At 36.1% G+C, this 25,389-nt stretch overlaps 2 protein-coding genes across 3 annotated transcripts; one reads left to right on the forward strand and one right to left on the reverse strand.

The window, feature by feature from the left end:
• The first annotated feature begins 204 nt into the window (after nt 1–204).
• Nucleotides 205–16,134, forward strand: LOC129253677 (peroxisomal acyl-coenzyme A oxidase 3-like). 2 transcript variants are annotated; one of them, XR_010295204.1, is made up of 16 exons: nt 205–674; nt 2,929–3,153; nt 3,585–3,659; nt 4,431–4,520; nt 5,249–5,481; nt 6,622–6,718; nt 7,139–7,321; nt 7,686–7,808; nt 8,718–8,838; nt 9,193–9,315; nt 10,321–10,431; nt 10,964–11,118; nt 11,502–11,637; nt 12,370–12,524; nt 13,509–14,043; nt 14,731–16,134. XR_010295204.1 is itself a non-coding variant. In XM_064107227.1 (15 exons), exons 1-15 carry the CDS (start codon nt 504–506, stop codon nt 13,626–13,628), a joined length of 2,118 nt encoding a protein of 705 aa, XP_063963297.1. In that variant the 5' UTR covers nt 205–503; the 3' UTR covers nt 13,629–16,134. The 2 variants fall into 2 exon arrangements, 1 of the variants encoding a protein (XP_063963297.1); XM_064107227.1 differs by having other exon boundaries at nt 13,509–16,134.
• A 495-nt stretch (nt 16,135–16,629) lies between these two features.
• LOC129253676 (neuronal acetylcholine receptor subunit alpha-2-like) lies at nt 16,630–24,840 on the reverse strand. Its single transcript, XM_054892095.2, has 7 exons — nt 24,777–24,840; nt 23,794–23,936; nt 23,017–23,061; nt 22,297–22,406; nt 20,536–21,374; nt 19,523–19,941; nt 16,630–19,200 (listed from the first exon to the last, which is right to left on the reverse strand). The coding sequence occupies exons 1-7, from the start codon at nt 24,838–24,840 to the stop codon at nt 18,988–18,990; spliced, it is 1,833 nt and encodes a 610-aa protein (XP_054748070.1). The 3' UTR covers nt 16,630–18,987.
• Between the last annotated feature and the right edge of the window lie 549 nt (nt 24,841–25,389).

Below are 25,389 nucleotides of genomic sequence, written 5' to 3' on the forward strand. Positions count from 1 at the left end.
ATCTGGAAAATGTTGAGATTTTTATTACAAACTATCAATTTTTGTGATATATTTTGAAATAATATTCAGAAAAGGTATCATATTTCATCCTTTTCTATTCTCTTTCCTCTTCTCCTTTTTTTCTTGGTCATGAAAATCCCCCCCCCCCCCCCCCCTCCCTTCAATCTGTACGCCACTGCCACCAGCTATTTGTGAAACAGGCTCCTGTGTTGCGCAATTAGTTTCGTTCGAGAGCCGCCAGCCAGAGCTAATGAGAGGGAGCGGAGAGAGCTTGAGAGAGAGAGATCTTTCAGATGGTTTAGGCCTACTACTAGATAACGCTTGTACCTTGATCACTGGAAAGACAAGAGATAATTAAGCCCAAGAAAATAGGGTGTGATATTTTGGCGTGGGTAATATATTCGACCTCTTCTTGTCTTGTGAACAGCTTTAAAGAGTCGGCGGACGAGTACTGTAACTACCGGTACCTCACGCGCGGCCTCGCGGAAGTCTGGGCGAGCAACATGGATCATTCCGCTGGTGTCGTTGTAGACGCGTCTGAGAACAAGAAGTCTTTATTGGACATTTTGCCTGATTTCCCATCAGGTCCTCTAGATAATTATAGGCAGAAAGCATCCTTTAATTGGAAAAAACTGAAAGTTGCAGTCGAGGGTGAGGAAGCTGTGAGATTCCAGGTAAAATAATCTGTTTAACTTAAGCCTTTAAATTTAATTAGCATGTTTAGGTAATGAAGGGGGAGGGGGCAGGGATGTCTGCAGGCCTACTGTGAATATTTGAATCTGATTAAACATGAATTTCTTCCAATGTTTAAGAAAAATCAATTGATGATGTTCCTTATTATAATGTTAAAACTGCCCAACAATCTAATTTTTTTTTCTTGGAAGAAAACCTCTGCCAGTCAATTTCAGATTAAACTGCATGCAATTGAGAACGAAAGATAGCTGCCCTATGTCTGCACATCTATTCGCTTTACCCACGATTTGGGGACTTTGAATCCAGAAAAGCTGCATTATGATATGAGATCATTACCTGAAATACCTGAAGTAGATAATTTTTCACCTTTTTGATTTGGATTTTTTAGTGAACATTTGTCAAAAGTATTGCAGGCATGAGGTTTGTGCCCGTTTTAGTTTTTCTTTAATATTAGAATGGCGCTGATATGCGTACGCACAGACAAGGGGGACTGTACTGACTTGGGTGCACATTACCATACAAAATACAGTGGTAATAGATCTGTACGAGGATGGATGTTTGCATATCTGAAGATAAAGCATGTTTTTATTTTTAAATTTCAGTAAAGGTTGTTTATTATATTTCACAATCATACTGTAATTATATTCCTTTCAGTCTGGAAATATGTGAGATGATATTTTGTTTTTTATTGCTCAATTTGCCGGGGGGGGGGGGGGTCGCTCTCCACATGGCTTGCTACGCACCGTCGTCCAGAAAAAGCGTTGAAAAGGGTCCCGTTTCAGGCACTCGGGCGTCGTCGACGACGACTTTTGCAAAAAGGGTTGCATTTCAGCACCATTCGCTTGTAAATCGCCTATAAAGTTAGGGTAGCCTTTTCTCTCTCTTCATGCCATTTAGGGTGGCTAATTTGTTTAGCCATTTAGGGGTGCAAATTTGAGGGTTGAAAATTTGGGAAAATTTGAGGAGACCCGGGAGCAGACCTAAGCCATAAACACCATGAAGGGCATGATTTTAAAAATATCGCACACACACGCCAGCCAGCGCAGCACTTATGACAGTTACTCCTCGCTAGTCTCTTACACCCGGCCGGCTCTATACTAGGCAGCACGCATTACCTCCGCGTTATCTATACCACACGCCCACAAGTCGCAGAGGATGCTACAGTGTATACTCATATGTTCTGGGACTGTTTGAAGCGACTAAGCTTGGCTTGCAAGGATGCAAACAAATAGATATGAATATGTATTTTTCAACATATAAACTGGTATGGATTCCATTTTTTCAAGTTTTGATAAAAATTTGTAAAACGAATTAAGTGATGCATGTCATGGCACGCAACTTTTTTCTCTTGCATTCATTAATTTTGGCTAAAAGATGGCTATTCAAAGTGGCTAAGAGAGGTGTCCTTGAGAGTAATCATGTTGGCCTTACTTTCAATAACTTCAAAAAGTGGAATTTCTACCTGTTGTATTAATAATTAAACATTATTCATCAGTATGGTATCAAATTAATTGATTTTGATGTTTACGCCACTTAGGGTATCAAATTAGGGAATTTTCCCTGTTCACGCCACTTAGGGTGGCTTTTCTCATGGGTTACCTTAACACCATGTAGGGTTGCAAATTTACTCAATTTCTTTACGCCATTTAGGGTGCATTTCTGGGGTTGTTGGACACGGGTGGCTAGCAGTCCATGTGGAGAGTGACCCCCCCCCCCCCCCCCCGGGTCAATTTGTATGTCAGGAAGTGAAAATTCCTGCTGTGATATGGTTGCAATTAACTGAAAAGAAATTATCCTATTTTTTTGGAGCACCCAACTACTAGTATGCACCTGCTTTTCATAAGCATGGATATATTCTTCATACTATGCTTCTTCAGGACTATCTCTGTGAACTAGGACAATAATTACTTAGAGAATTTTATCCTAATATCTCCTAATATCTTAGAGAAGCTCTACAATTTAATCATTTCTTTGTGCTTTCTTCATGCTAATCAAACTAAGTTATATCTGTCTCAAGTTTCCTCCAGATTTTAGCTCTGTATCATTAAGTTTGAATGTTTGTATTTATGTGTAAGACAATTTGTATCTATGTCCTTATTAATTTTTATGATTGTACATAGCGCCATGAGCGCCATGCCTGATGGATGTTTGTGCTTTAAAAGAATCCACCATTATTATTATTATTATTTGATAATCAGATTATTGAATGTTTCCCTGTATTTCCCTTTTAAACAGTACCAAGTATGGAAGACGCTGGAGAAAGACCCTCTATTCCAACATGCCCAGGAGCCATTAACAACAACCAAAGCAAGGGAAGTGACTTTCCTACGAGCTCAACGCTTATTGGCTTATGGGTTCCCACAGTCCCTGTCAAGTAACTTTCTTGGGAATTCTTGGCTGCTCAAGGCTCTGGTTATGTATGATATGGGATTGTTTGCTAAGTTCAACCTCAATAGAATTGTAAGTATCCATGGGAATCTTTTACCTAAAAGTCATAGTTGAGTTATTATAGTGGTGGTGTTCTTTTATTTTGTGAGACAGATGTAGGGCTTGGGTCGCATGTTAAGTTATTTATTTTATAAGGTAAATGTGTTTGTGTACACATTATGGAAAGTACTGATGTAAGAATTTCATGCTGAATGCTGAGGCTCTAGACCTTGTTTCTTGTTATATGTAAGGACATTTTTCTTAAATTTAGAATGGATGTTGGATTAGCATGAAATAGATGATTTGTATAGAAGAGTAACTGAAAAGAGTAACTGAATGGACTCAATTTTTGAAAAGTGAGTACACACAGTGACAGTTTGAGCTCTGTACTTTGTGCTTCCTCACCGTTAAGTTCAATATAATTTTTCATCATATTTTTAAAGGCAGATTTCTTTCACTTTCAGATGTTTGGTGAAACACTTCGAAACTCTGGATCATCTCGACATGAAGCCTTGGCACAAAAGTCACAAAAACTGGAGGTGAAATTTGCATTTCCCATAAGCCTGGCTCTCATATGTTTCAGCTGCTTATGGCCCGAAGGCATTCCAAAACTTCTCAATTAATTTGAAGTAAATATGCAGATTTACGCATAGGCCCTGCATTCTAGCTTGCTTGGTTTTTTTTTTTCCAACATCTGCGACTGAAATCTACAAAATACAATCAAAGAGGAGTGGCAACAGCAAGCAGCTTTAGTTTGCCTTAGCAGTATTATTGCTTGCTTTACATTGACTTCCCTTTGAGCTTGTATCACTTCGCTTTGTCAATTACAAATGAGTTTTTAAGCTGCAGTGTGATTGCTACTGAATATTTATCTGTGTAATATATTTTATATTTCTGCTTTCTGCTCACACAGTAATATGCAGCTGAAACACAATGGTGTTAGCCAGGCTTTACAAATTTCCAATACTCATGACTTCATTTGGCATTTTACTTGAAATTTAAACCATTCTTATTATTCTATTTTAAAATTGACTCATATTAAACACAATAGTCAATATCGAAGAACTTTAAAACATAGCAGTCAACATTGACTCTTAGTATGTATGCACAGTATGGTTGTTGTGGCAAAGCAATCCTTATCAATGGTGATATTTCTGTCATTTTTGTTGCCTCTTTATTTTTACTTTTTGTAGCTGTTAATGCTTTGACACATGCATGTAGCATTGACAATGACTGACCCAAATTTAAAACCATTGTATTTAATGTTGACAGAGTTGACTTATCTGTATGTTTCTTTACCACCTTTCAAGGCAATGGGTTGCTTCTCCTTGACAGAGCTATCCCATGGCACAAACACCAAGGCCATGCGTACTACAGCTATTTATGATCCAAGTACAAAGGTGAGAGAAGCATCTTATGCTGGATAAGAGTTGTGTTTGGTGGAAGGAAATGTATGCCAAAGATAGATAAAGGAACTTAAAATGTTAACAAGAATAAGATAAGAAACTACTGTTGTGTTTATTTGGTGATAATTGTGTGTATAAAGGTTCAAAATCATTGATATGAATATAGGGCCTACCATTGTCAAATTATTTTCAGATTTTTTTATATATCAAAGTGAGATACCATAACACCAACTATTGGTATTGTGTACCTTGATTGCCTACGTGCAACATACTGATTTGTATATTTTAATTTATTTTTTAATATATATGGTACATTCATGTAGGCCTATGTATATTTGTCAGGTGAATTATGTGGGTTTTTTTCATAAATATTTTATGAAATTACCTTGACATCCCATGCATGCTTTCCTATACACTTATGTTCATAGATGGAAGTAACATCGTAAAAGTCTGATAGTTCATTTTGAATTACTCCAAAATTGTTTAATTAATTATGAATTTGCTCTCTAAATTATTATGAATTCTTTGTATTATCTTCATTTGCCAAATAAATAATAAATATAATAATGATAATGAATTCATTCAAATTTTCTTGTGTGTAATTTGTGAATTTCATAGACTATGTTGCTTGGTGGGTTCCATAGTTCTGTATGCATTATGAGTCTAAAAGCATAACCTGATAACCTGATGTGGCCTTTGATGTATTTAATTCTTGCCTTTAGGAGTTTGTTCTCAACACTCCTGACTTTGAGGCGACCAAGGTGTGGGTTGGTATCCTAGGGAAGTCAGCTACTCATACCATTGCCTTTGCCCAGCTCTATACACCAGATGGTCAGTGCCATGGCCTCAATTCCTTTGTAGTTCCTGTCAGAGACTCAAACACCCTACTACCTTTACCAGGTATCTTGGTCGGTGACTTGGGTGAGAAGCTTGGCCAGAATGGCCTTGACAATGGGTATGTACTGGTTTTACGTGTCTCAATAGATTAAAAGTAAAACATTATAAGGATTTTTTTTAAAAGAGAAAAATTAATATTCTTCAGGTCTGTAGTATATGGTCCACTGAAAAAAGAAAATTCACCTGCGTTTTGTATTCAATTCTACTTTTTATGACTGCGAAATTTATATGAAGTGGCTTTGAAATCATTAGATATTGTTATATTTGAGTCTACTGAGGCAACAGGGAAGGGGACAGGGGCCCTTGTCTTTCTGTTTGCAACCTTTGCATTGTACTTTTATGGAGATATGGGTAACTTTGAAATATCAATCAGATGGCCAAAAATAAAGGTTGTGTGAATCTAGGAGTAATTCTAAACCAACGCACACATTGATAGCCTTTCCAAGCCTCCTGCCTGGTCATATCAGGGCAAAGATAAAGATTGGTTAAACAACTGATACTGGGTAGACAATGTGCTTTCTTGTGGGGAAATATTCTAATCTACGTGCAGATTACAAATAAGCATGAGTCCCTGTCAAATCTGTTTTTTTTTTCTCAAATTTTTCAAAAGATCCTGTTAATTAATAAAAAAACACTAATTTGGAAGGTAGACTTTCATTAAACACACCATTGAGAAGTTAGAAACAGGGATGTAGTTATCAAGGTCTGCTAGTGATAGTAAGTCTTTAAGACAGGAGTATTGTAAAGTATGTATTAGTTTGTGAAGCTATGATAAGGTAATTCTAGGTAGATAAATTATTGATTCAATCCAGAGGTTTCAAGCATGAATGATATTAATGATATGAACCTTTTATTGCTCATATCAGGTTCTAAATCATTTTGATTCTCATTTGAAAATCAGATTAGCTTGAAACTCTTGTCTTTAAAAAGCTGTGTACATGTATACCAATCCTATTACATGTCATAGATTTGTTGTACTTCAAAGATAAATTCAGTCTTTGTTAAAACACCTTGATGAAAATTTTGCTATGAAGAGTAGGTCACCAGTTGTGTGGTAAGTTGTGCGCAACTTCTGAATACTTTTATGAAAAACCTCCAAGGTAATTGGTTCAAGACTATTGTATTGGTCACTGCATTATCTGTCTTTTATTATTATTATTATTATGGTGGTTTCTTTCTTTATTTCTTGATTGTATAGATTTGTAGCCTTCCATAATGTGAGGATACCGAGAGAGAATTTATTGAATAGACTTGGTGATGTGACAGAGAAAGGAGAATTTGTTACCCCAATTGAGGTTAGTTATAGCTATCAAGCTAAAGCTAGTTTTATTGAGAGATGGCATTGTATTCAGCTGTGACATTTACATGTACAATCATGAGTCATTGATTGCAATGGTTTCCATTCCATGTTGTTTGTGGATTGTGGATCATTATTTAACTTCACCTTTGCTTGAGCAAAGACTGGACGTTGTTATACATTTTTACTCATTATTTTGCAATTAATCCACTTCCATTCTTATGGCTTATGGCTCATTCTCTCTCCATTTTGTAGAATACACTGAAAAGTGCAATCATAATTTATGTTCATATTTGTTTGTTTCTTGTGTAATATTAAAACTCTTTGTATTGTCAAACATGTCCTGTTATGTTGGGGTAATTCTATTCAGCCTTATTTGGATCAATGAAGACAAAAATTATTGTTAAATCTATTTCAGGATCCGAAGGAGAGATTTGGGGCTACTTTAGCTGCATTATCAGGAGGAAGGGTGGGAATCACATCCATCGCAGTCTGTAACCTTAGACTAGCTATCTCAATCGCTGTCCGCTACTCTGCAGTCAGAAGACAGTTTGGACCCACCTCTGAGGAGGAGCTACCTGTCTTAGAATACCAGATGCAGGTAACTAGTGTTTATCATGCTTTCTTCCTTTTTTTTATTGTATATATATGTTTTTTTTTAATAAATCATGATATTTCTATCAATAATTCAATTCTCTTTTAGGAATACAATTTTTATTGCAGACCTTAGCTTTAAAGTACAAGGCCACTTTTCAATAGGTCGCATTTCTATTTCAGCACAAATAATTTTAAAGGGCACCAAAAAAAAAATCCAAGGCTAATGAGAGAGGCCAATCATAAACCACTATTAAATATTCAATATTTTCAATATCGCATTATATCAATATATCGTCCAGTGCTTCTTGTAATGATTTCAGTGTTTATTATGAATTTCAAAATTTTGATTCCTATCATTTCTCTCTCAGCAATGGAGATTGATTCCATACATAGCTGCTGCATTTGTTGCATTCCGACTGGCAGAAAACATCAATCTACAATATTCCAGGCTAGTAACAGCAGTCTCCACCGGGGATAAGACTATCAATGCAGTGAGTTCACATGATTTAATCTTTATAGAAAGATTATATGTGGATGGTCTATTTAGCTGTTTTAACAGAATGATGTAATCGTCGATTATTTGATGAATTGTTAGTGTTACTGAGGTATAGAGGTAAAATGTAATTTCATTTTTTTGTACCTTATGAAATGAGAAAATGTATTACATAACAATGTTACAATGACATGTGTAAAGGAAAACTGAATGATTCTCTATATTCAGCCTATTCCATGATTCCCATAGACTTGGAACAGGAAGTGCTTAATAGTTCAGGAAGGCAATAAGTAAATTTGTGACCTGCCACCCTAAAACCAATGCTAAGTTACCCACAGTGAGTTGAGTTATGATATTACTGAGCTTTAAAAACACTTCTTAAGCTTTAAAATGAGATACATGTCAAAATTGATCAACAAAACCCGACACAAATGTTAAAGAAAATTTGAGGGTCCAATCAGGGATGAGATGTACATGATGTGCACACTGTGCAATCTTAGTGAAACTTCCAAGGAGTTCAGAAAAAGTGGTGTCACAGAAATTATTGGATCTCATGTTTTGTTTAACTATACAGCTTCAACTTTTGGCAGAATGAAGAAGAATATTTGTTCTTTCATACATGTACATGCTAATTTTTTTATTTTCACTCTTTGAAGACCAAATTGCTAGTTTGGATGTGTTCAAAGAAGTTCAGAATTGAACCATCCATGGCAACATATTATTGGTTTTCAGGTGGCTGGTTACATTTATAAACTAAAGAAAACTTTCCTTACAACAAAAATACAACTACTACGGAAAATTTATGATGACCCAATGCAACCACTGGATGGTGATTGATAACTTATATCGTGGATACAGTGCAAAATTACACAAACCAATACATATATCTGTACTTTTTTATTATTAGCTGGAGATGGGTAAAGAGATCCATGTAATGTCTAGTGCTTCTAAACCTCTTAGTAGCTGGCTAGCCAGGGACTGTATACAGGAATGCAGGGAGGCATGCGGAGGTCATGGATACTTGTGGGGTAAGTGGAAGGACTCTAGTGTTTTCCAGTCACAGTTTTTCAATCTGTTTTCTTCTTTAGCCATTTTATTCAATCTTTGGACGAATATTCTTGATAATTCTTATCAAAGCTCTTTACCATCTGATTGTAATAAAAGGCATGTATATAGTGCCATCAATTCCGAGGCGCATTGATATTATTATTACCTTGGCTTTAGCTCAAGCTGCCTTCCAGTGCTCAGTGCATTCAACAAATTAATCCTGCCGGGTACCCGTTCAGTTCATATGGGTTGAGTGCAGCACAACTGAGAATTATTAGAAGATATTAATTTATAATCAAACTCACCATTATCTATTTTTTTTCTTCTTCATGCAGTGAACAGATTTGGCATATTGAGGGATGACAATGACCCTAACTGTACCTATGAAGGTGATAACAATGTGTTATTACAACAGACCAGTAATTACTTACTTCATATGGCTCTCAGGTTACAGAAAGGTGAGTTAATTTGAAATCTGTTTCACAATGAGATTTGTTTGCTCGAGATGATGCAAGCCCAATTGTATTTCCAAAGTTGGTAATATATGCTTGAGTATGCAATGTATTCCTGTGTTACTCTACAAAGTAATGTATGTGTTTCCTCAGGGTTCCCAAAGTAATGGAAAATCCTGGAAAAAATTGTCATGGAAAGCCAGGGAAAAGTCAGGGAATTTGGAAAATTTGTGAAAAGTCATGGAATTGCATTTACCTCTTGGCTGTGGCAGCTTTCCAGTTTGTCATGTCTCGCAACTTGCTTACTCTGTGACCATACTCTGCTATTATAATTGGTGTTCATGATTTCCATTTTTCTCAATTTTGTGCATCCCAAATTCTACATAACTCCCGGGACGTCACGGGAAGTCATGGAAAGCAGCGATTTAGTCATGGAAAAGTCATGGAAAATTCATGGAATTCTGTTTTTAAATTTCTGTGGGAACCCTGTTCCTATCTGTATCACTTTGACCATTTTGTAAAGAGGGGTTATCCATTAAATGTAACACTCACAAAAAAGGCCATGTACCCTATTGTATTCAATACAGAATGCAGTTTGGAATTGAAAATAGTTCCTATGTAGGAAATGTTTATTTTTGTAGTTCAAAGTGTCTTCCTCTTTGTTCTAGGGTGTTTTTTAGAACAATGTAGCATCATTTGAGAGAGTCCATTAAAATATTACATACACATCTTCTGTACATGTACTCTGTCTGATAATGATGAACAGCATTTGTATAGTGCCATTTATCTGTAAAAAAATATATATATATTAAAAGGTAGCTGGCTCCCCAATATGTCTCACATTGTTCAAACAGTTGCTGGAAAAGATTTGAAGGACCCAATGTTGGTACAATCACACAAAGTTGGATTTTTGGATCATATGAAAATGATCGATATAAAGTAATGATAAGTATGAACATTTGATGTACATAATGTATAAAAAAAAATGTTAAACACTGTTTATCTTGTCAGGCAAAAAGGTTTCATCTCCACTGGGCTCAGTAGATTTTCTGAATTCAGCTGATTCCATTGCTAAGCAGAAGTTCTCATCATCAAGTTATGAAGATGTTCAGAAACCAACTGGTAAGTCAAGAAAGTTATTCTCTTTTACAATCTAACATCTTTTACCAGCTGCATCTTTTGCCCAATTTACCTTTACACTGGTTTTCTATTTTATTTCATTTCATTTTGATCAGACAAATCTTAATCAATAATCATACATGATTACAAAGAGATGATTCCCCCAATATTGACTGCTAGCCTATAAATTGATGTTATGAATATTTGAAAAAATAAAAAGAAATCCAAGCCAGACTACTTGTAAAGGTTTCTGCGACTAACCTCACCAGAGCTTTGGAAAGTAGTGTTTTTCTAGTTGTTTGGCCCATGAGATAAAAAAAAAAAATCCAATGGTATTTAAATATGTTCCAAAGACAATCAAATTACCATAATAGTATGCAATAGGACCTAGTCCTCCTCAGATGCCTTTATGAGTTGGGACCTAGATCTCAAACCAAATTTCCAATGTAACACCAAGAATGTCATTTGAATTGTAAATCACATTAGTCTAGTATCCTCACTGACCTGATTACTGTTTTTTTTTTCTGTCTCTTAGTTCTCCTGGATGCCTATCAGTGGTTGGTTGTCTATCTTCTGCAGGAAAGTGGTCAGAAGTTTCAGTCTCAGTTGATGGATGGCAACGACATGTTCACTGCTAGGAACGAGACCCAGGTCTTCTTTTGTCGGACCCTCTCTATCGGATTCATTGAGGTATGAATGCGGGAGGATATAATTGCTGCAATGCAATGGGGGGGGGGGGCATACAGGTGGCGCTATAAAAACATAACATACTAACTTGTAATTGCAATCTAGTTGCAAGTAGTTTTACCGGGATATCATGAAGGCATTGCTATCTATATGTTAACGATTAGAGTAATGTCCGATTTGCCAATCATTGCATGCTTCTTCTGAACACTTACAAAATTTTTGAGTTAAAGTAACTTGCAAAACTCTCTGTGAAATGTTCAACAGATATTTAGCACATTTAATAGATATATGATCTTAGATGAATTTCAAAAATGCATGTATATATCTGTTTGAATATGGCAATGAACAATTTTTCACCCATTCTTTTTTTATTTTACCTTTGGCAGTATGTGGCTTTGTCACAATTTGTGGATTTTATCAAGACCGGTGATCTGATACCTGAGCAAACTGCAGTTCTCACTAAACTCTGTAGTCTCTACGGTCTTTGGAGTCTTGAGAAACATATGGCCACTCTTTATCAAGGTGAGTTTGTGTGAAGTTATATCTATTGTAGGAGGATTGTCTGATTCATTCTAGGTTTCAAAATGTGATCACTATTTCCCTTGGAGACTGCTATCCTCACTAAACTCTGTAGTCTGTACAGTCTCCGGAGTCTTGAAAAAAACATATGGCTACTCTCTATCAAGTTGAGTTAGTTTGGAGCTTTGATTGGCTGAATGGGAAGGTTGCAGACCTGCCCATGCACCAATAGATTCATAGGGTTAATCAGATTCACAAATTTGAGGCAGTTCAGAGGAAAGCAGCATGAATTGTAATGTACAGTTTTCAATAGTAGGAAAGTGTCGCCTCAATGCTGACTTGCCTGAAATTTAGGAAATTCTAAAATGCAAGCGGGAAATATTTATATGTCATGTGGTCATGTGTAAAATGCACTTAAGGGTAGTGTTGGACCCAAGTAAGATGACTGCATGAAGATGTCCCTGGGGTCACAGACAAGGAACACCATAATGAACAGAGAAATATCCTTCGTCAGAAAGGATGTCTAAAAATACTCTCTGTTTTCTGAGGTCTTATTGTTATTAGAAATTGCTCTTAATAATTTAGATAGACGAACCAAACAAAACTACAACTTTGTTCCCAGATAGTGTTTACATGAAATTTTTATGAATTGTCAGTCAACTAATGTTGATGGAACACTCTTCTGATCCACTCTAAACTGAATTTGATCTGTTTGTATTCTTACAACCCTTCAAGGTGGATACATATCTGGATCACACCCTGCCAGCCTGTTCAGAGATTCTATCCTGAAGCTTTGTAGAGAGCTTAAAGATGAAGCCGTAGCCCTAATTGATGTCTTAGCCCCTCCAGACTTCATCCTCGACTCACCAATTGGTGCTTCAGACGGACAGGTGGGTCAGGGTTTTGTGCATTTACATTAGCTCAAGTATCTTTATATCATCTCGGAGCCTACAAGACCAACAATTTTGAAAAATTTGAACATGGAAATTTTCTCTATATTTTCCATTCACTACACCCAGGGCTATGTCAGGATACCAATGAACATGAGGTACAGGGGGAGGGGTGCAGGTTTTTCCCCCCAAGTCCATGGACTAATTTAATTAAAGTTTTTAACTTTGTTTCTTTGAATACTACTAGTAGTCATCTATCAAATAAACAAAATGCATGAAATGCTATACCCAGAAATATATTTGAAATTTGTTATAATTGTACAGGATTATGTGAACTTGTATATTTACCAAAATAATTATTACCAATATGTTGCTTTTGGTCCATTAAAATTGACACACTTATATATTTTTTTTGGGGGGAGTGGTATTAATGGGCAATCTTGAAATGCACAGGAAATTTTAGGGCAACTACGTAATTAATGTTTTTTAGCAGTTTATGGAGCATTAGATCTTCAAGCATTTGTTTATTACATAATTCAAAGGGTTGATCTTTTTAATGAATTATTGAAATGTGCTGTCGATTCTCTATATGTTAACATCATAGATCAATAAATGCATATAATAAAGGAGTAGGAATATTGAATGGAATCGCTGTACTGTGATTGACATTTTCTAGCTTCCATTGTCATTCTTAGGAGCAGAATGACAACGCTATCCACCAGACTCAAAGCTGCCTTGAGAGACCTTCTTGGTGGAAGGAATTCCATGATAAACCAGCTGTTGGTTACTTCCCTCCTGCAAAGCTCTGAATAATAAATATTGTCTTGTTTTTAGGTTTACAAATGTCTTTACAATGGCATCCTCCAGACTCCAAACTGCCTTGAGAGACCTTCTTGGTGGAAAGAATTCCTGGATAAACCAGCTGTTGGTTACTTCCCTCCTTCAAAGCTCTAAACCATATAATTTATTGTCTTTTGTTTTCAGGTTTACAAACGTCTTTACAATGCCATCCTCCAGACTCCAAACTGCCTTGAGAGACCTTCTTGGTGGAAGGAATTCCTGGATAAACCAGCTGTTGGTTCCTTACATCCTGCAAAGCTCTAAGCAACCCAGAAGAAACAATTCACCATTTTTATCAGTACAGTGTTCACAAAAATCTGAACACCTACCCAAGTTGATTCAGCACTGTGAAGCTAAGTATATCAAATTTACATGCATTTATGTACCTTGCCATTGATTTGTAATTTTCATGGAGAATCATACTTCTTAATTATTTTTGTTAATACTTGTATGTTCAAAATGTTTTTCTGTATCAAATGTCAACCAAACTGTGTGTTGCATGTTAATATACCAAGTACTTGATTTGTTTTATAGATCCCAGCTATTTTTATATTGATATGTTCTTACAATAAAAGAATAAATCTGAATTGATAAGAGATTTAATGATATGTATGAAAATGAAAAAGGAAGTTGCAATATATAAAACTATATTTCTATTTTAAATTCTTCAATTGTACATGTAGTTCATTAACCCTAAAAGGACTGGGGGGGCATGATGGCCCCCCTCGACGCTTCGTGCAATATTTCCGTAACGCAAAAAGATAGCACCGAAAACTTTTCTGACTTTTTCTTTGTAGTCTCGCGCAACTTTTGAGACCAAATTCGCGACATACAGGTATAGCATCGTGACGTCACATGACTTTTTACGAGACAATGTCATGCCGAAAATGGCTCATTTTTATACTTTGTGTACAAGTCTTTTGGAGATGAAATTCATAAAAGGTGATTATTTTTCGTTCTAATCGGTCTGCTTAATTAATTTGGAATTTTGTTTAGTTGTTAAATGGTCTTTAATAATTTCCATTGAAAAAACAATGAAAAACAAAAGATGAAAAAACTACGAAATACATAATAAATTCTTAAAACAAAGAAATACATAAAGAAAAAATTGGCTTTCGCAAATTTTTTTGTGGAAACCTTTAAATTAGATTACAAAGATGAGATCTGCCAAAAAAGAAGAAAATTTGAAGTGAAATTGGGTGTTAAATATGCAAATAATGTTTTTCATGAATAAATTTGCATATTTTATTCATAATAAAAAAATTATTATTTTCAGATTTTTTTATACTATCTTGTAGTTTATGTGGTAAGGAATGTGCGTGCCAAATTTCGGCGCGATCGCGCGAACGGCTGCCGAGATCAGAAGGGGGGCCATCAGGCCCCCCCCCAGTCCTCAATACATCTCAAATAACCCAGTTCTTTTAGGGTTAAGGTATGGGCATCTTTTATGTAATACTGTCAATTTCTTTACAAGAGAAATTATATATGCACATATTGAAATTATTTTTTATGCCTCAGGCAAGTGATGGGCTGTCTGTCTCAGTTTTATTCTTACTATTATATATAAGTTTTGGAAGATTTGATTGATAAGTAATTCATTTACATTCCCTTGAATGGTATTTTACTGTTCATCCTAAACAAATATATGGACAACAAATTTATGAGGGATAATAATGATATGTTGATCATTGTCCAAATATTAGTATCTGAAGAGCAACCCTGCGCAGCAAACCTCTGATGATTGTGGCATAAATAACAAGAAAATAATTTACAAGGTGAATTTTCAATTGATTGCTTTTCACCTCTATATTTACCATTTGCCTGGACAGTGACAAAATCACTGTCACTGGTGTAAAAAGAATATATTATCATTGATACTTCTTGTTCATTTCATGAATTATGTTGAGAATAAAAGTTTCGCAACAAAAGATCCAATAATATTTTTCTTTCACATTTCATAAGGTCTGTTTTAATGTTTTTGTTAGATGCTGTTATTTGTTTGGATACAAACTTTTTATATAAATTTATAAAGTACTACTACTAATAATAATAATCCGCTCTTATATAGCACTTAATACATCGGAACAACGTATCTAAGCGCTTTACAGATATATGATTACCCCGGTCATCGTATTCAATCAGTCATTCCCGCACACAATGTGTGCACATCCTCCACTTCCTTGTGAGTATTCCCGTCTGCCAAATTCATTTGATTAAAGCCAATTCTTTTCAATTGGAAAGTATTAATGTTTATATAAATATTTTGATACTTTATTACATTGCTAGTTCTTGTTTCAAAGAATTCATGGGGGAACATGCAGAGGCGACCTTGTGGAAATTCTCTTCCATAGAGTTTGCAACCACCTTTAGGGGCAATCTGAACACATACCTGTATAAGGGATTTTTTTTGACAGACAACCATTTATGTATTCATATTTAAAGGTTGAACATGTACTGTATATTTTTTTCTGTTATTTGATCTGAAGCACCTTAAGGATCTAATGAGAATGGTAAGTGTGCTATATATGTAAATCCTATGTATTATAATTTTTATTATATTTTTTTTCATTATTACTATTAGTAGTAGTAGTAATAGTATTATTATTAAAAACACCACAACACGGGCCTTATCACTACATTACTCCTGAGATTATTTAAAAGAGTAATTGATAAAAGAAAATCTACAAAATGAATGTATTCTACGTGTGCCAATTAAATGAAAATACTTACTAACTGCAAAATAAAGAATCTTAAACTGTGGTATGTTAAAGAGTTTTTGTGTGATGAGCAAAATTATTTATTTCAGAAGTTTGACAGCTCAACATAAAAGAAAAAGGACTTAATACTTCATGTGTGCATGAGTAGGAGACATGTATGGAGAGAAATATAGTGTGTGAAGGAGAAGGGGATTGGGATAATTGGAATAATAGAACATTGCAAAAGTTGTGTGCAACCATTTTATTTTTACGCATTTTTTGTTCAAGTTATTTTTGTTGTAACAAAGTAACCTTTATAAGGTGATGTTTTCTCTTTCCTGTTTTTCCCCAATATGAATGTGAAATCTGTCAATATTTATTTTGTTTCATTACCTGTTCATCTCCCAGCTCTCTATCTCTATGCCCTAAGTGGCTCCATAAATGTGACCGTCATTCCCGGCATCACAAAATTAACATCAGGTTTCTCGCAAATTCATCGTAAAATCAATGTGTTGCACAATATTTTTTTAATAAAGAAACAAGCAGGAATGATTACAGACACAAAAGTGTTCATTTCTTTATAATGTCTCATTTAATGAGTCATTTTAAAACAAATATTTTGTCATAATATGAAATTATTAATTGATATATTTACACATCAACATCTGCTGGATATATTCACAATTCCAAATTGAAGACGCCCTAAAATATGATTGCGACGCCTGGATATGAAAAATACATGTTAGATAAACACAGGATTGAACAATGTAGTAGTGAATTTATACTGGCCCCCACTTGCACTCGTCTCCCCCTTCCATCTCTCCCTCTCTTACAATCACACCCCCCCCCCCCCCCGCACACACACACCGTCTTGTAATTTGACTATCGGGGACACCCTTATCATTAATCACCAGTGCGTTTTTTTTTTGTCTCGCACTAAAAAAATTGAATTCCACTAACCGGGCTGATTTTCTAACAAAACCGGAGTTTAGTTTGCTAACCGGGGATGCTTCCTACTCCCTACATCCACAATTTGAGTTTAATTGTCCGAACGGGAACTTTTTACGAGTAACGAGTTTCCTATGTGAGACGATTGAAATGGGATGGTTTTCTGAACGTCCCAGGTTAATGAGTAATATGTAAGAAATAGGTCATTACAAATTGACACAGACTCATACACATCTATTTCCTTTTATGCTTTACACACACCCCGTCACTCAAACACACACCTTTCTCCCGTTATAGATCACGCACATATTCCATACACGTTATTTATCAGGGCTCTGTATTAAACACAAAGAATAGCGATCAATCGCAAAATGAATGACCAAATCAATATCAATGATACATGCGCATTTGGTTTGAAATACTTACCAGGGACCAATCAGTGCGGTTCTTTCATATTTGCAATCCATCGCAAACCTTTGTGTTACGGAGCCCAGGGGGGCGTTTCATGAAAGGACTTGTCGGACGTTTTATCCGACAAGTCCCATTTTATCCGACAGTTACCATAGGAACAGTGCCTCTCAGCCAATCAAAATCATGGAAAGATGTCAGATCTGACAACTTGTCGGATGAAAATATTGATGAAACGCTCCCCTGATCTTTCACACGCACACACACCCTTTTCTTCCATAGTTCACACGCACCCTTGCATACATATTCTTTTTCTCCATCTGTCTCGATCACCACCCTCACTTTTTCCCCCATCTCTCTTTTCTTTATGAGGTCGGTTCAGATATATCTTGCCTAGTTTTTTTCTTTTCCCGAGATGGATACTTTCCACATAAATATTCACCTAATTTCACGACCTTGTAGCTTAAGTTGTCAAATTAATTTTGCAAGCCGCTGAATCTTGCTTGTGACACTCTATGTATTGATTACATGGCAGAAAATTGACAGGTTTTTTTTATATTCTTCCCGTTCATTGTGATTACTTGAGAAGAATGTTCTCTGACAGTCTTTTCCGTTAATATGCTTCAACAAAGTACAGAGTAATATTCACTTTTCTGTAATATCCCGCCTTATATATTGATTTTTTTTTTCAAAAAAATGTAAATATGTCTGTGTGCCATCGTTTTGTTTAGTAAAGTTTGCTTTGATTTGATTGAGACGAGAATGAGAATCGGTTCGCAGAGTTCAAAATCATGGTCATATCATGTACTCATACCAGTACTGACCGAAGGTAACTTTTTTATTAAAACACTAAAAAAGTGGTGTAAGGTCATCAACATTTTTGAAGCAGTTTTTAATCTAATATTTTCTGAAAGAAAAAAAAAAACCTCTCCAGCGGTTATATTTATAGTGCTTTCTCATACTTTTTCAACAGATATTTGCATTTGATATTAATTTTTTAAGTTGTCAAATTTATTGGGGGCGGCGAATCAATATATCTGCCCCTTCCTTATTTTCACGGGGGCACCCCCCCCCCTAGTTTCCTTCTTTTGAGTGTCAAATTAATTGCTTTCAAATAAAGTAATTTGCAACAGCCATTCTTCTCAAGTTAGACCATTCTGCTAAAATATCACATTCTTGTGAATATTCGCATCATACATGCAACATTGGGTTAAAAAATATCAGTGTCTTCTATCTGTACATGTAGGCCTATATCATTAAAATCTTTAACACCACTCCGGAATTTTTATAAATATTTTTCACACAGAGTATAAAAGTTAGGAAGGAAAAAACAAAACTCATTCATCTTAGTTGTCGGGAACACCTGCTATTACAGTATATCAATAATAATTTCCAGCTTCTCCTTGGTCTCCTTAACCGCAATATTCCTTTCTCCTCGAAAGTACCCTTTTAGTTCCTCTACGTCGTCTTTTAAAATACACAGGATTGGATCCCCGCACTGTTCCTGGAGGAGAATACCTACGAAAATGTTGCTGAAAGAACGCGATTACCTTACGTTCGGTAAATTTGTCCTACATCGGAAAGTAAGTACTACACGCTTCGTTCATTTCCGCACTGTCTTCGCTAAATGTCGTCCCATTTCGGAACAAAATGTCCATGAAAAAATCCCTTGCAAGTGGTGCTTCGAGTACTATGGATAATGTCCCGATGAAAACAGCACACAAATATATGATAAGAAATATTCTGTCGATCACCATTGCAACGATCTTCCATTCTTCTCTTGCCTGCATAAATTAGAGAAAGAATGTAATATAATTAAGAAAATAATGTTTAATCTTTAAATAGCAGACAAGAAAACAGACATTTTAACGGAATTATAAAGTTATTTTTTACTCAGTAATGGAGCAATTGAGAGTTCATAAAAAAAGGTTCTCAGGTATGACTCCTTTGATGAATTGCGACTTATGCTAAGTAAAAAAAGAAGAAAGAGAGAACATAAAGAAGACAATGCTCGTCTGTGATATCCTATTTACCGTTTAGATCTGTGTTGTGTCACGAATTGTATAATAGAGGGGTGGGAGAATCGCAAATTTGATTTAGACTCACCTTAGTTGCATATTCATTGTTAATACTACGTGATGTGAGGTACATGATGTCTTCTACTGTTTGCTGAGCCACCATGTACTGGAGAGGTGGCTCTTCTTGGAGTAGTGGTCGTGGCCGCTTCTTGCTAGTAGGGGTATGACTACTTGACCGAATATTGTTCTCCACATGACTGTGACCATGACCGCTGTGTGTGTTCTGCGTTAACTCATCGGGGATGATGTAATGGGAAATAGCGTTGTTCTTTTCGTTGAACGGTGTAAAGAAACGTTCTGCTTTCATGTTCTTTTGAGCCAGCATACAGTTGAGGAGTGGCTCGACGGCAGGATTCATATTGCCAGCGTTCATCTTGGCGTTATTTTCCTTGGGTCTTGAGTTCTTCTCTCCAGTGTAGTTGTGGGATGATTGATGTGATAGGTGGGCTATTATAGAAACAAAAAATGGTATAGCGTCCTTAAGTCAAGGATATTTGGCATATACGTACACAGCAATCTAAGGTAAATTTCTCGTTGCTCGTTAAAACCATTACAAAAAATATTATACTAGAATATATAGGCCTATAGCGGTAAATTGCTCTATGCTGCAAGGCTGTAATTTCATTATTTCGTTAAATTGTAAAGTTATCATGACATGTGACGCATGAATTTTAAATCCAGAAAAAAAAATCTTCTTTTACACACCGAATATTGTCCCAAGCATTCCTTGTCTTGACAAGCACGTTTGAATAGTAATAGATCACCAAATCGTACAATCTTTACCAAAATAAATTTGCTTAACCGTATTAATGCTTGTCTTCAGATTATACAACGTACGCGCCAACTTTTTGTAACCAGGGGGCCGTTTCATAAAGCTGTTCGTATTAGTTAAGAGCGACTTTAAGAACGACTGGTGAACCCTTCTTACGCGCGAAACAATCGTCAATTCAATATACCATACCACAAGAAAGGATCACCAGTCGTTCTTAACTTACGAACAGCTTTATGAAACACCCACCTGTAGTGTTACTATACCCATACCTTGCATTAAGTCGTTGTCCGCTTCGGAGGAATGTGAAGAAGTCTCCGTCATCATGGCGTCAATGTGATTACAGGCAGCTATCGAGTCGCGTCCAGAAAGGTTCACGCTATGGTGCAATTCTCTTTTCCTCTTCTGATTTGGACGCTGCAATCCAACAAACCTTGGCAACAAGTCAACGAAGACCGTCCTGACCCACTGTGGCATGATGTGCGTGTACGGCGACCGATGTCGTATGTTGAGGACGAAGACGGTGAGAACGATTGAGGAAGCTACGATGGTCATGGTGAAGAGGAGATACTTGACAATAAGAGGGAAGCTATTAGCATTGGAAGGTATGCACTGTGTGACGAGGAGGAGGAACCATACCATGGAGAGAAGGACAGAGGTACAAAGGGACATCTTGCCCGTGATGTCTGGCGGGAGGTAGAACACAAGCACCGTATTAAATGAAATAATTCCACAAGGGAGCAGTAAGTAAGCAAAGTAAAACAGAGGTTTCCTTCTTAAGACAAAGTAATATGTCACATCAACGTAGATGTCTTCGCAACATGGATATTTGACAGCGTGTCTCTCTGCAGGAGATTGAACAATCGTCCATTCTCCATTCTCCCAATAATCTTTCTTCTCTGCGCTCTCGCTGACAGGGATGAGATCTATCTTAAGATGGTCATAAGACCAGGAACCAAACTTCATCACGCACTTCTGCTCGTCGAAGGGGAAGTACTGGACGTCGATCTTACATGCACTCTTGTAAACAGCAGGAGGGAACCAAAACACTGTTCCGTTGAAATATATGTTCGCCCATGCATGAGATTTCATATCATACGTCCCATTTGCGCTAGGAAAAAGAGAAAATGAAAAGCATTTAATGTTTGGTTATTTTGAGAACATATTTATTTGAAACTACAATTTATAAATAAAAATCCCAGCCCCTCAGCAAAGAAACATATCTACAATTTGTATTGTAAATAAGGCTTTTGTGACCAAGGGGAACTTAAAACCTTACATATTTTTAATCATTTTTTTATTTCTTTTCTGACACATATTAATACATCTTTTTTTATAACATGTACTTTCAAAGCTCAATCATCGGTTCTTTTAGAAAGGGTTAGGAACCAAGGTCTCACTAGATTTTTAAGCATGACCGTCTAGCCCAGATCACACACCACTTTCCAATTATCACTCTGTGACTAATTTGACATAACAGATAAGCATAAATCAGAGAACGGCTGACAAGCCTTTAGACCATATCATGTGATTTGTGATAATGAAAGTAGACCGGGCGGAGCTGGAAGTCTGTGAAACACTTGTTAAATCCAATATGCGATTTGTCTCTGGGTATGCATATTCTGTAAATCATTAGGTATCAGACTATAGCTGCACGCTTTGGTATGTTTGGAGTGTGCCTGCAGTCCACGTACAGAAGGGAAGTTACGAATTTATGCATAGGTTCGCGCCAATGAGAGCGTCACTTTCAGTGAGCTGTTTTATCTACAAAAAGGCTTAATATTACCATGGTAACAGACAGAAACCCGTGCCTCTCGGTCAAAATAAATTTAAAAAGAGAGTCAAGCGTCACATGTTGACATAACGCTCCCCTGTTTCTTAACATGCACGTAATCACACAGTAACACATACACAATGTGACAATGATTTTGTTTCCTATCACTCAGTCACATATTGGGTACAGGAGACAATGTGATTTATAAAGAATAGAACTTGAGGTCTCCTTAGAGTCTGTGAGCAGTGTTTTTACTTACTTGTTATATATCATGATATCTGGAATCCATATTTGAGGGCTTGGGACCTTGATGTTAGTGATATTACCAAAGTCTGCTGGATCCCATGTGAAATGATAATCATGCCACATCTGCAAACAAAACATATTTAAAACGTATTCATATCTTCATCAGGTATGACTATAGCCTTGTAACCTTCAGTCATATATAATTATTAAATAATAAGTAACTGTATTTGAATAAGAGACGAGTAAGAAGAAATTTTGTTACGGATGTATGTTTTATCTTCAAACACAAACATCAATCAAACAAAGTAACATTCGTCCAGACTAACAAAAACTGTGACACAATCCTATTATTTCTTATGCAACTTCCAATATTCAATTAATAAGTCACGAATGACATATGTTTATTCACCAAGTGGTTAGGGATATTGAATTAATCTGTGTTTTAATTAATCATATTTCATATCGTCGAAATGGTATGGCACTATTCCTTTTTATCGTGTGGATGTGTGTGTATGTATATAAGGGTGTGTGTGTGTGAATGAAATGTGACTGTATTCCTAGGTATACACTAATGTAAATAGATTTACTGCAGAGGAAGCGATGGCCTAAGATACCTAAGATGGTTTATGAACTGATGAAGTAAACAGGTTTGTGTGCTTTTCAATTGCCCCCACCCACTTACAGCATTCACACAGTGTTCAGTATTCTATGGGGTTAAACATCTTTTACTTACTTGTTTCATCCAAACCTTGGATGTTAAAACCTGTTTTTTCTCATCCTGTAGAAAAGGGAAAAACAATGAAAAAATGAATAATATGTTCGTAATTTTAAACTACATACAATAAAAATAAATCTGCGAGATGAATTTGACCATGGTAAGAAATAAGAATATGAATTTTTGACATCTGCGTTGAACTACATTGACATCTTTATGGTTTATCTTTCATTTTAACTTTTGAGATTGATCTGCTTGCTGCTGCTGCTTCTGGAGTTAACCAATCGATAAAAGAGGGGATAAAATTACTATCTAATTTACTATTGCATACAACAGATCAGAACAACTGGTACTTCCAAATAATCCGAACTGCTTTTTATGGTATGACGAAGGCCTACAATACAAAATTATAAGTTGATATCGTGATCGTGATATATTCACCATGTACACGGGATACCAGACAAAATTAACATGTTCAGATGTTTTGGGAAATCGTTTCCCTTCAAGGATAAATTTAGATGAGGGTAGTAAAATACCATTAACTACGAAATCAAACAATATATGCGTAATTTTTAAAATTGACCTACCAATGTGCCATCCCATTGGAATAACCATGGACCTACTACTCTATATTACCTTTTTTCTTCACGGAGTTCCGAAGTTTGTTACTCGATATTGTTTGTATCTTACTAGTTGCATTTTCCGGTGATCGTGTTGCGTTGTACTGTTTAATGAAATATTTCCTTTCACGTCTATTGCTCCTGGTAAAAAATACAGTTTTAAAAAACTACTCACCACATCTACTATTTGAGAGATTGCAAGCCCGAACCAAATGAAGAGAACATCAGAAGCATTTTTATTTGGAAGAGCCCATTGGTTGTAGTCTGGTGGGAAGAGATGTTCTCGGAGGCGTTCTTCTGAGGATGAAGCACAGCAACCTGCAGATAGATGGACAGAGAGGGAAAACAAATAAAATTTGTATTAAATATGCTATGCGGATTGCACAATTTTAACCCCCAAAATTAATGTCCACGATGTTTTAGAGGTTGGTATTTGATTGCTCTAGCATCCATTGGCGGCAATCCCAGGAGTGATTTTTTTCTTCTTTCCGATGAAAACTAATCACTCTTCCTCATGCATAAAATTAAATATAAGTAATTATCTGAATTCGTGATCAGATTTGCCCATTGTCTTAGTTTATTGAGTTTGTGACATGGTTTAATGGTATTTTAAATCCACCAATAAGTATATACATTTATACTCAAACCATGTCACAAACTCAAATTAAGTAACACACTGGGCAAATATGAAAATGGATTCGGAGAAAACCTGGCTAGTTCATGAGCAAACAGGTTGATCTTTCCTTTAAATCTTTTCTGCTCTACTGACAACACTCGACATCAATAGACAGAGCAGGTGCAGCATACGTGAATATTAGATTTTCGAGGAGGAAAAAAACTACGTCCATACATATCTGTTCCTTTGCATTTCACAACATACACGTACGTAGTGCTTTGCAAAATACGAACAAGTTTACACTCGGCTACTGTTTTTCGTGCATAATTTAATTTTGCACTTTAAATGATATATTTTAAGCCAGCGATCATGTGATAATTATGATCTGCGTTGGCGTGTTTGATGCTTCCATTATTTCATTTCTTTGAGTTGTTTCTTCTGTGCGACAGAAGGCCTCATAAAAAGGAAGGCTTTTTATTTGAATCTTTATATCCATTTCAAATTGATTCAAATAGAGTCACTTTATCTTTTTTCATATTTACGATTTGTTAATGGAGGAACCAATACGCACAACGTGAAGCACACGGTGAAGCACACCCCCGTCATTGACTCCAGCAAAATAACTTTCAATATTATGCCATTATATGTCCTTGCCGCCTCCTCCCTATCAAATATCTAACCTCCCACAAGCATGTATGCATGTATGCTATAATTCCCAACCCTATGCCCGAGGCCTGTTCCCTTCTCTTTCAGCATAAATTCTGTGATCCGCCATTTTCTAGCTACAGCTCTTGTTTGTCTTCTATCTACGTGCCTAACTACCAATCCATCTCATTCAGATACGAGGACAGGTGGAAATTTGTAGATGGACCCAAAAGATATTCCTCTATTACCTCTTCCGCGGGCCTTGCATGTCTTATATTACATGATTCAACAACGTGAATTCAAAATGGAGATTGTCGAGTTATATAGCCATTCATTTTATATGCTGTAGATCATTGCGAGGGAAGATTGATAATATCTATGTATTTTCTAAGAATGAAATGTACGAAAACAATTGTCAAGGAAGGAAATGAAAATCAATATGCACACAAATCCGCACACATACACCCTCTCTCAAAATACGCCAGCCCATACAAGAGAAGAGACAATATT

The sequence above is a fragment of the Lytechinus pictus genome, chromosome 2, assembly GCF_037042905.1.
Source record: "Lytechinus pictus isolate F3 Inbred chromosome 2, Lp3.0, whole genome shotgun sequence".
Classification (NCBI taxonomy): Eukaryota; Metazoa; Echinodermata; class Echinoidea; order Temnopleuroida; family Toxopneustidae; genus Lytechinus; species Lytechinus pictus.

Excerpts from the sequence above, each read along its gene's own strand:
- LOC129253677 (XM_064107227.1), top strand. The coding sequence starts at position 504 with ATGGATCATTCCGCTGGTGTCGTTGTAGACGCGTCTGAGAACAAGAAG. Across the intron at positions 3,154-3,584 it reads AGTTCAACCTCAATAGAATT|ATGTTTGGTGAAACACTTCG; the intron begins GTAAGTATCCAT and ends TTTCACTTTCAG. Across the intron at positions 9,316-10,320 it reads GGCTCTCAGGTTACAGAAAG|GCAAAAAGGTTTCATCTCCA; the intron begins GTGAGTTAATTT and ends TTATCTTGTCAG.
- LOC129253676 (XM_054892095.2), bottom strand. The coding sequence starts at position 24,840 with ATGACGGGGGTGTGCTTCACCGTGTGCTTCACGTTGTGCGTATTGGTT. Across the intron at positions 23,062-23,793 it reads TCTCTCAAATAGTAGATGTG|GATGAGAAAAAACAGGTTTT; the intron begins GTGAGTAGTTTT and ends CCTTTTCTACAG. Across the intron at positions 19,942-20,535 it reads GGACAACGACTTAATGCAAG|CCCACCTATCACATCAATCA; the intron begins GTATGGGTATAG and ends TTTCTATAATAG.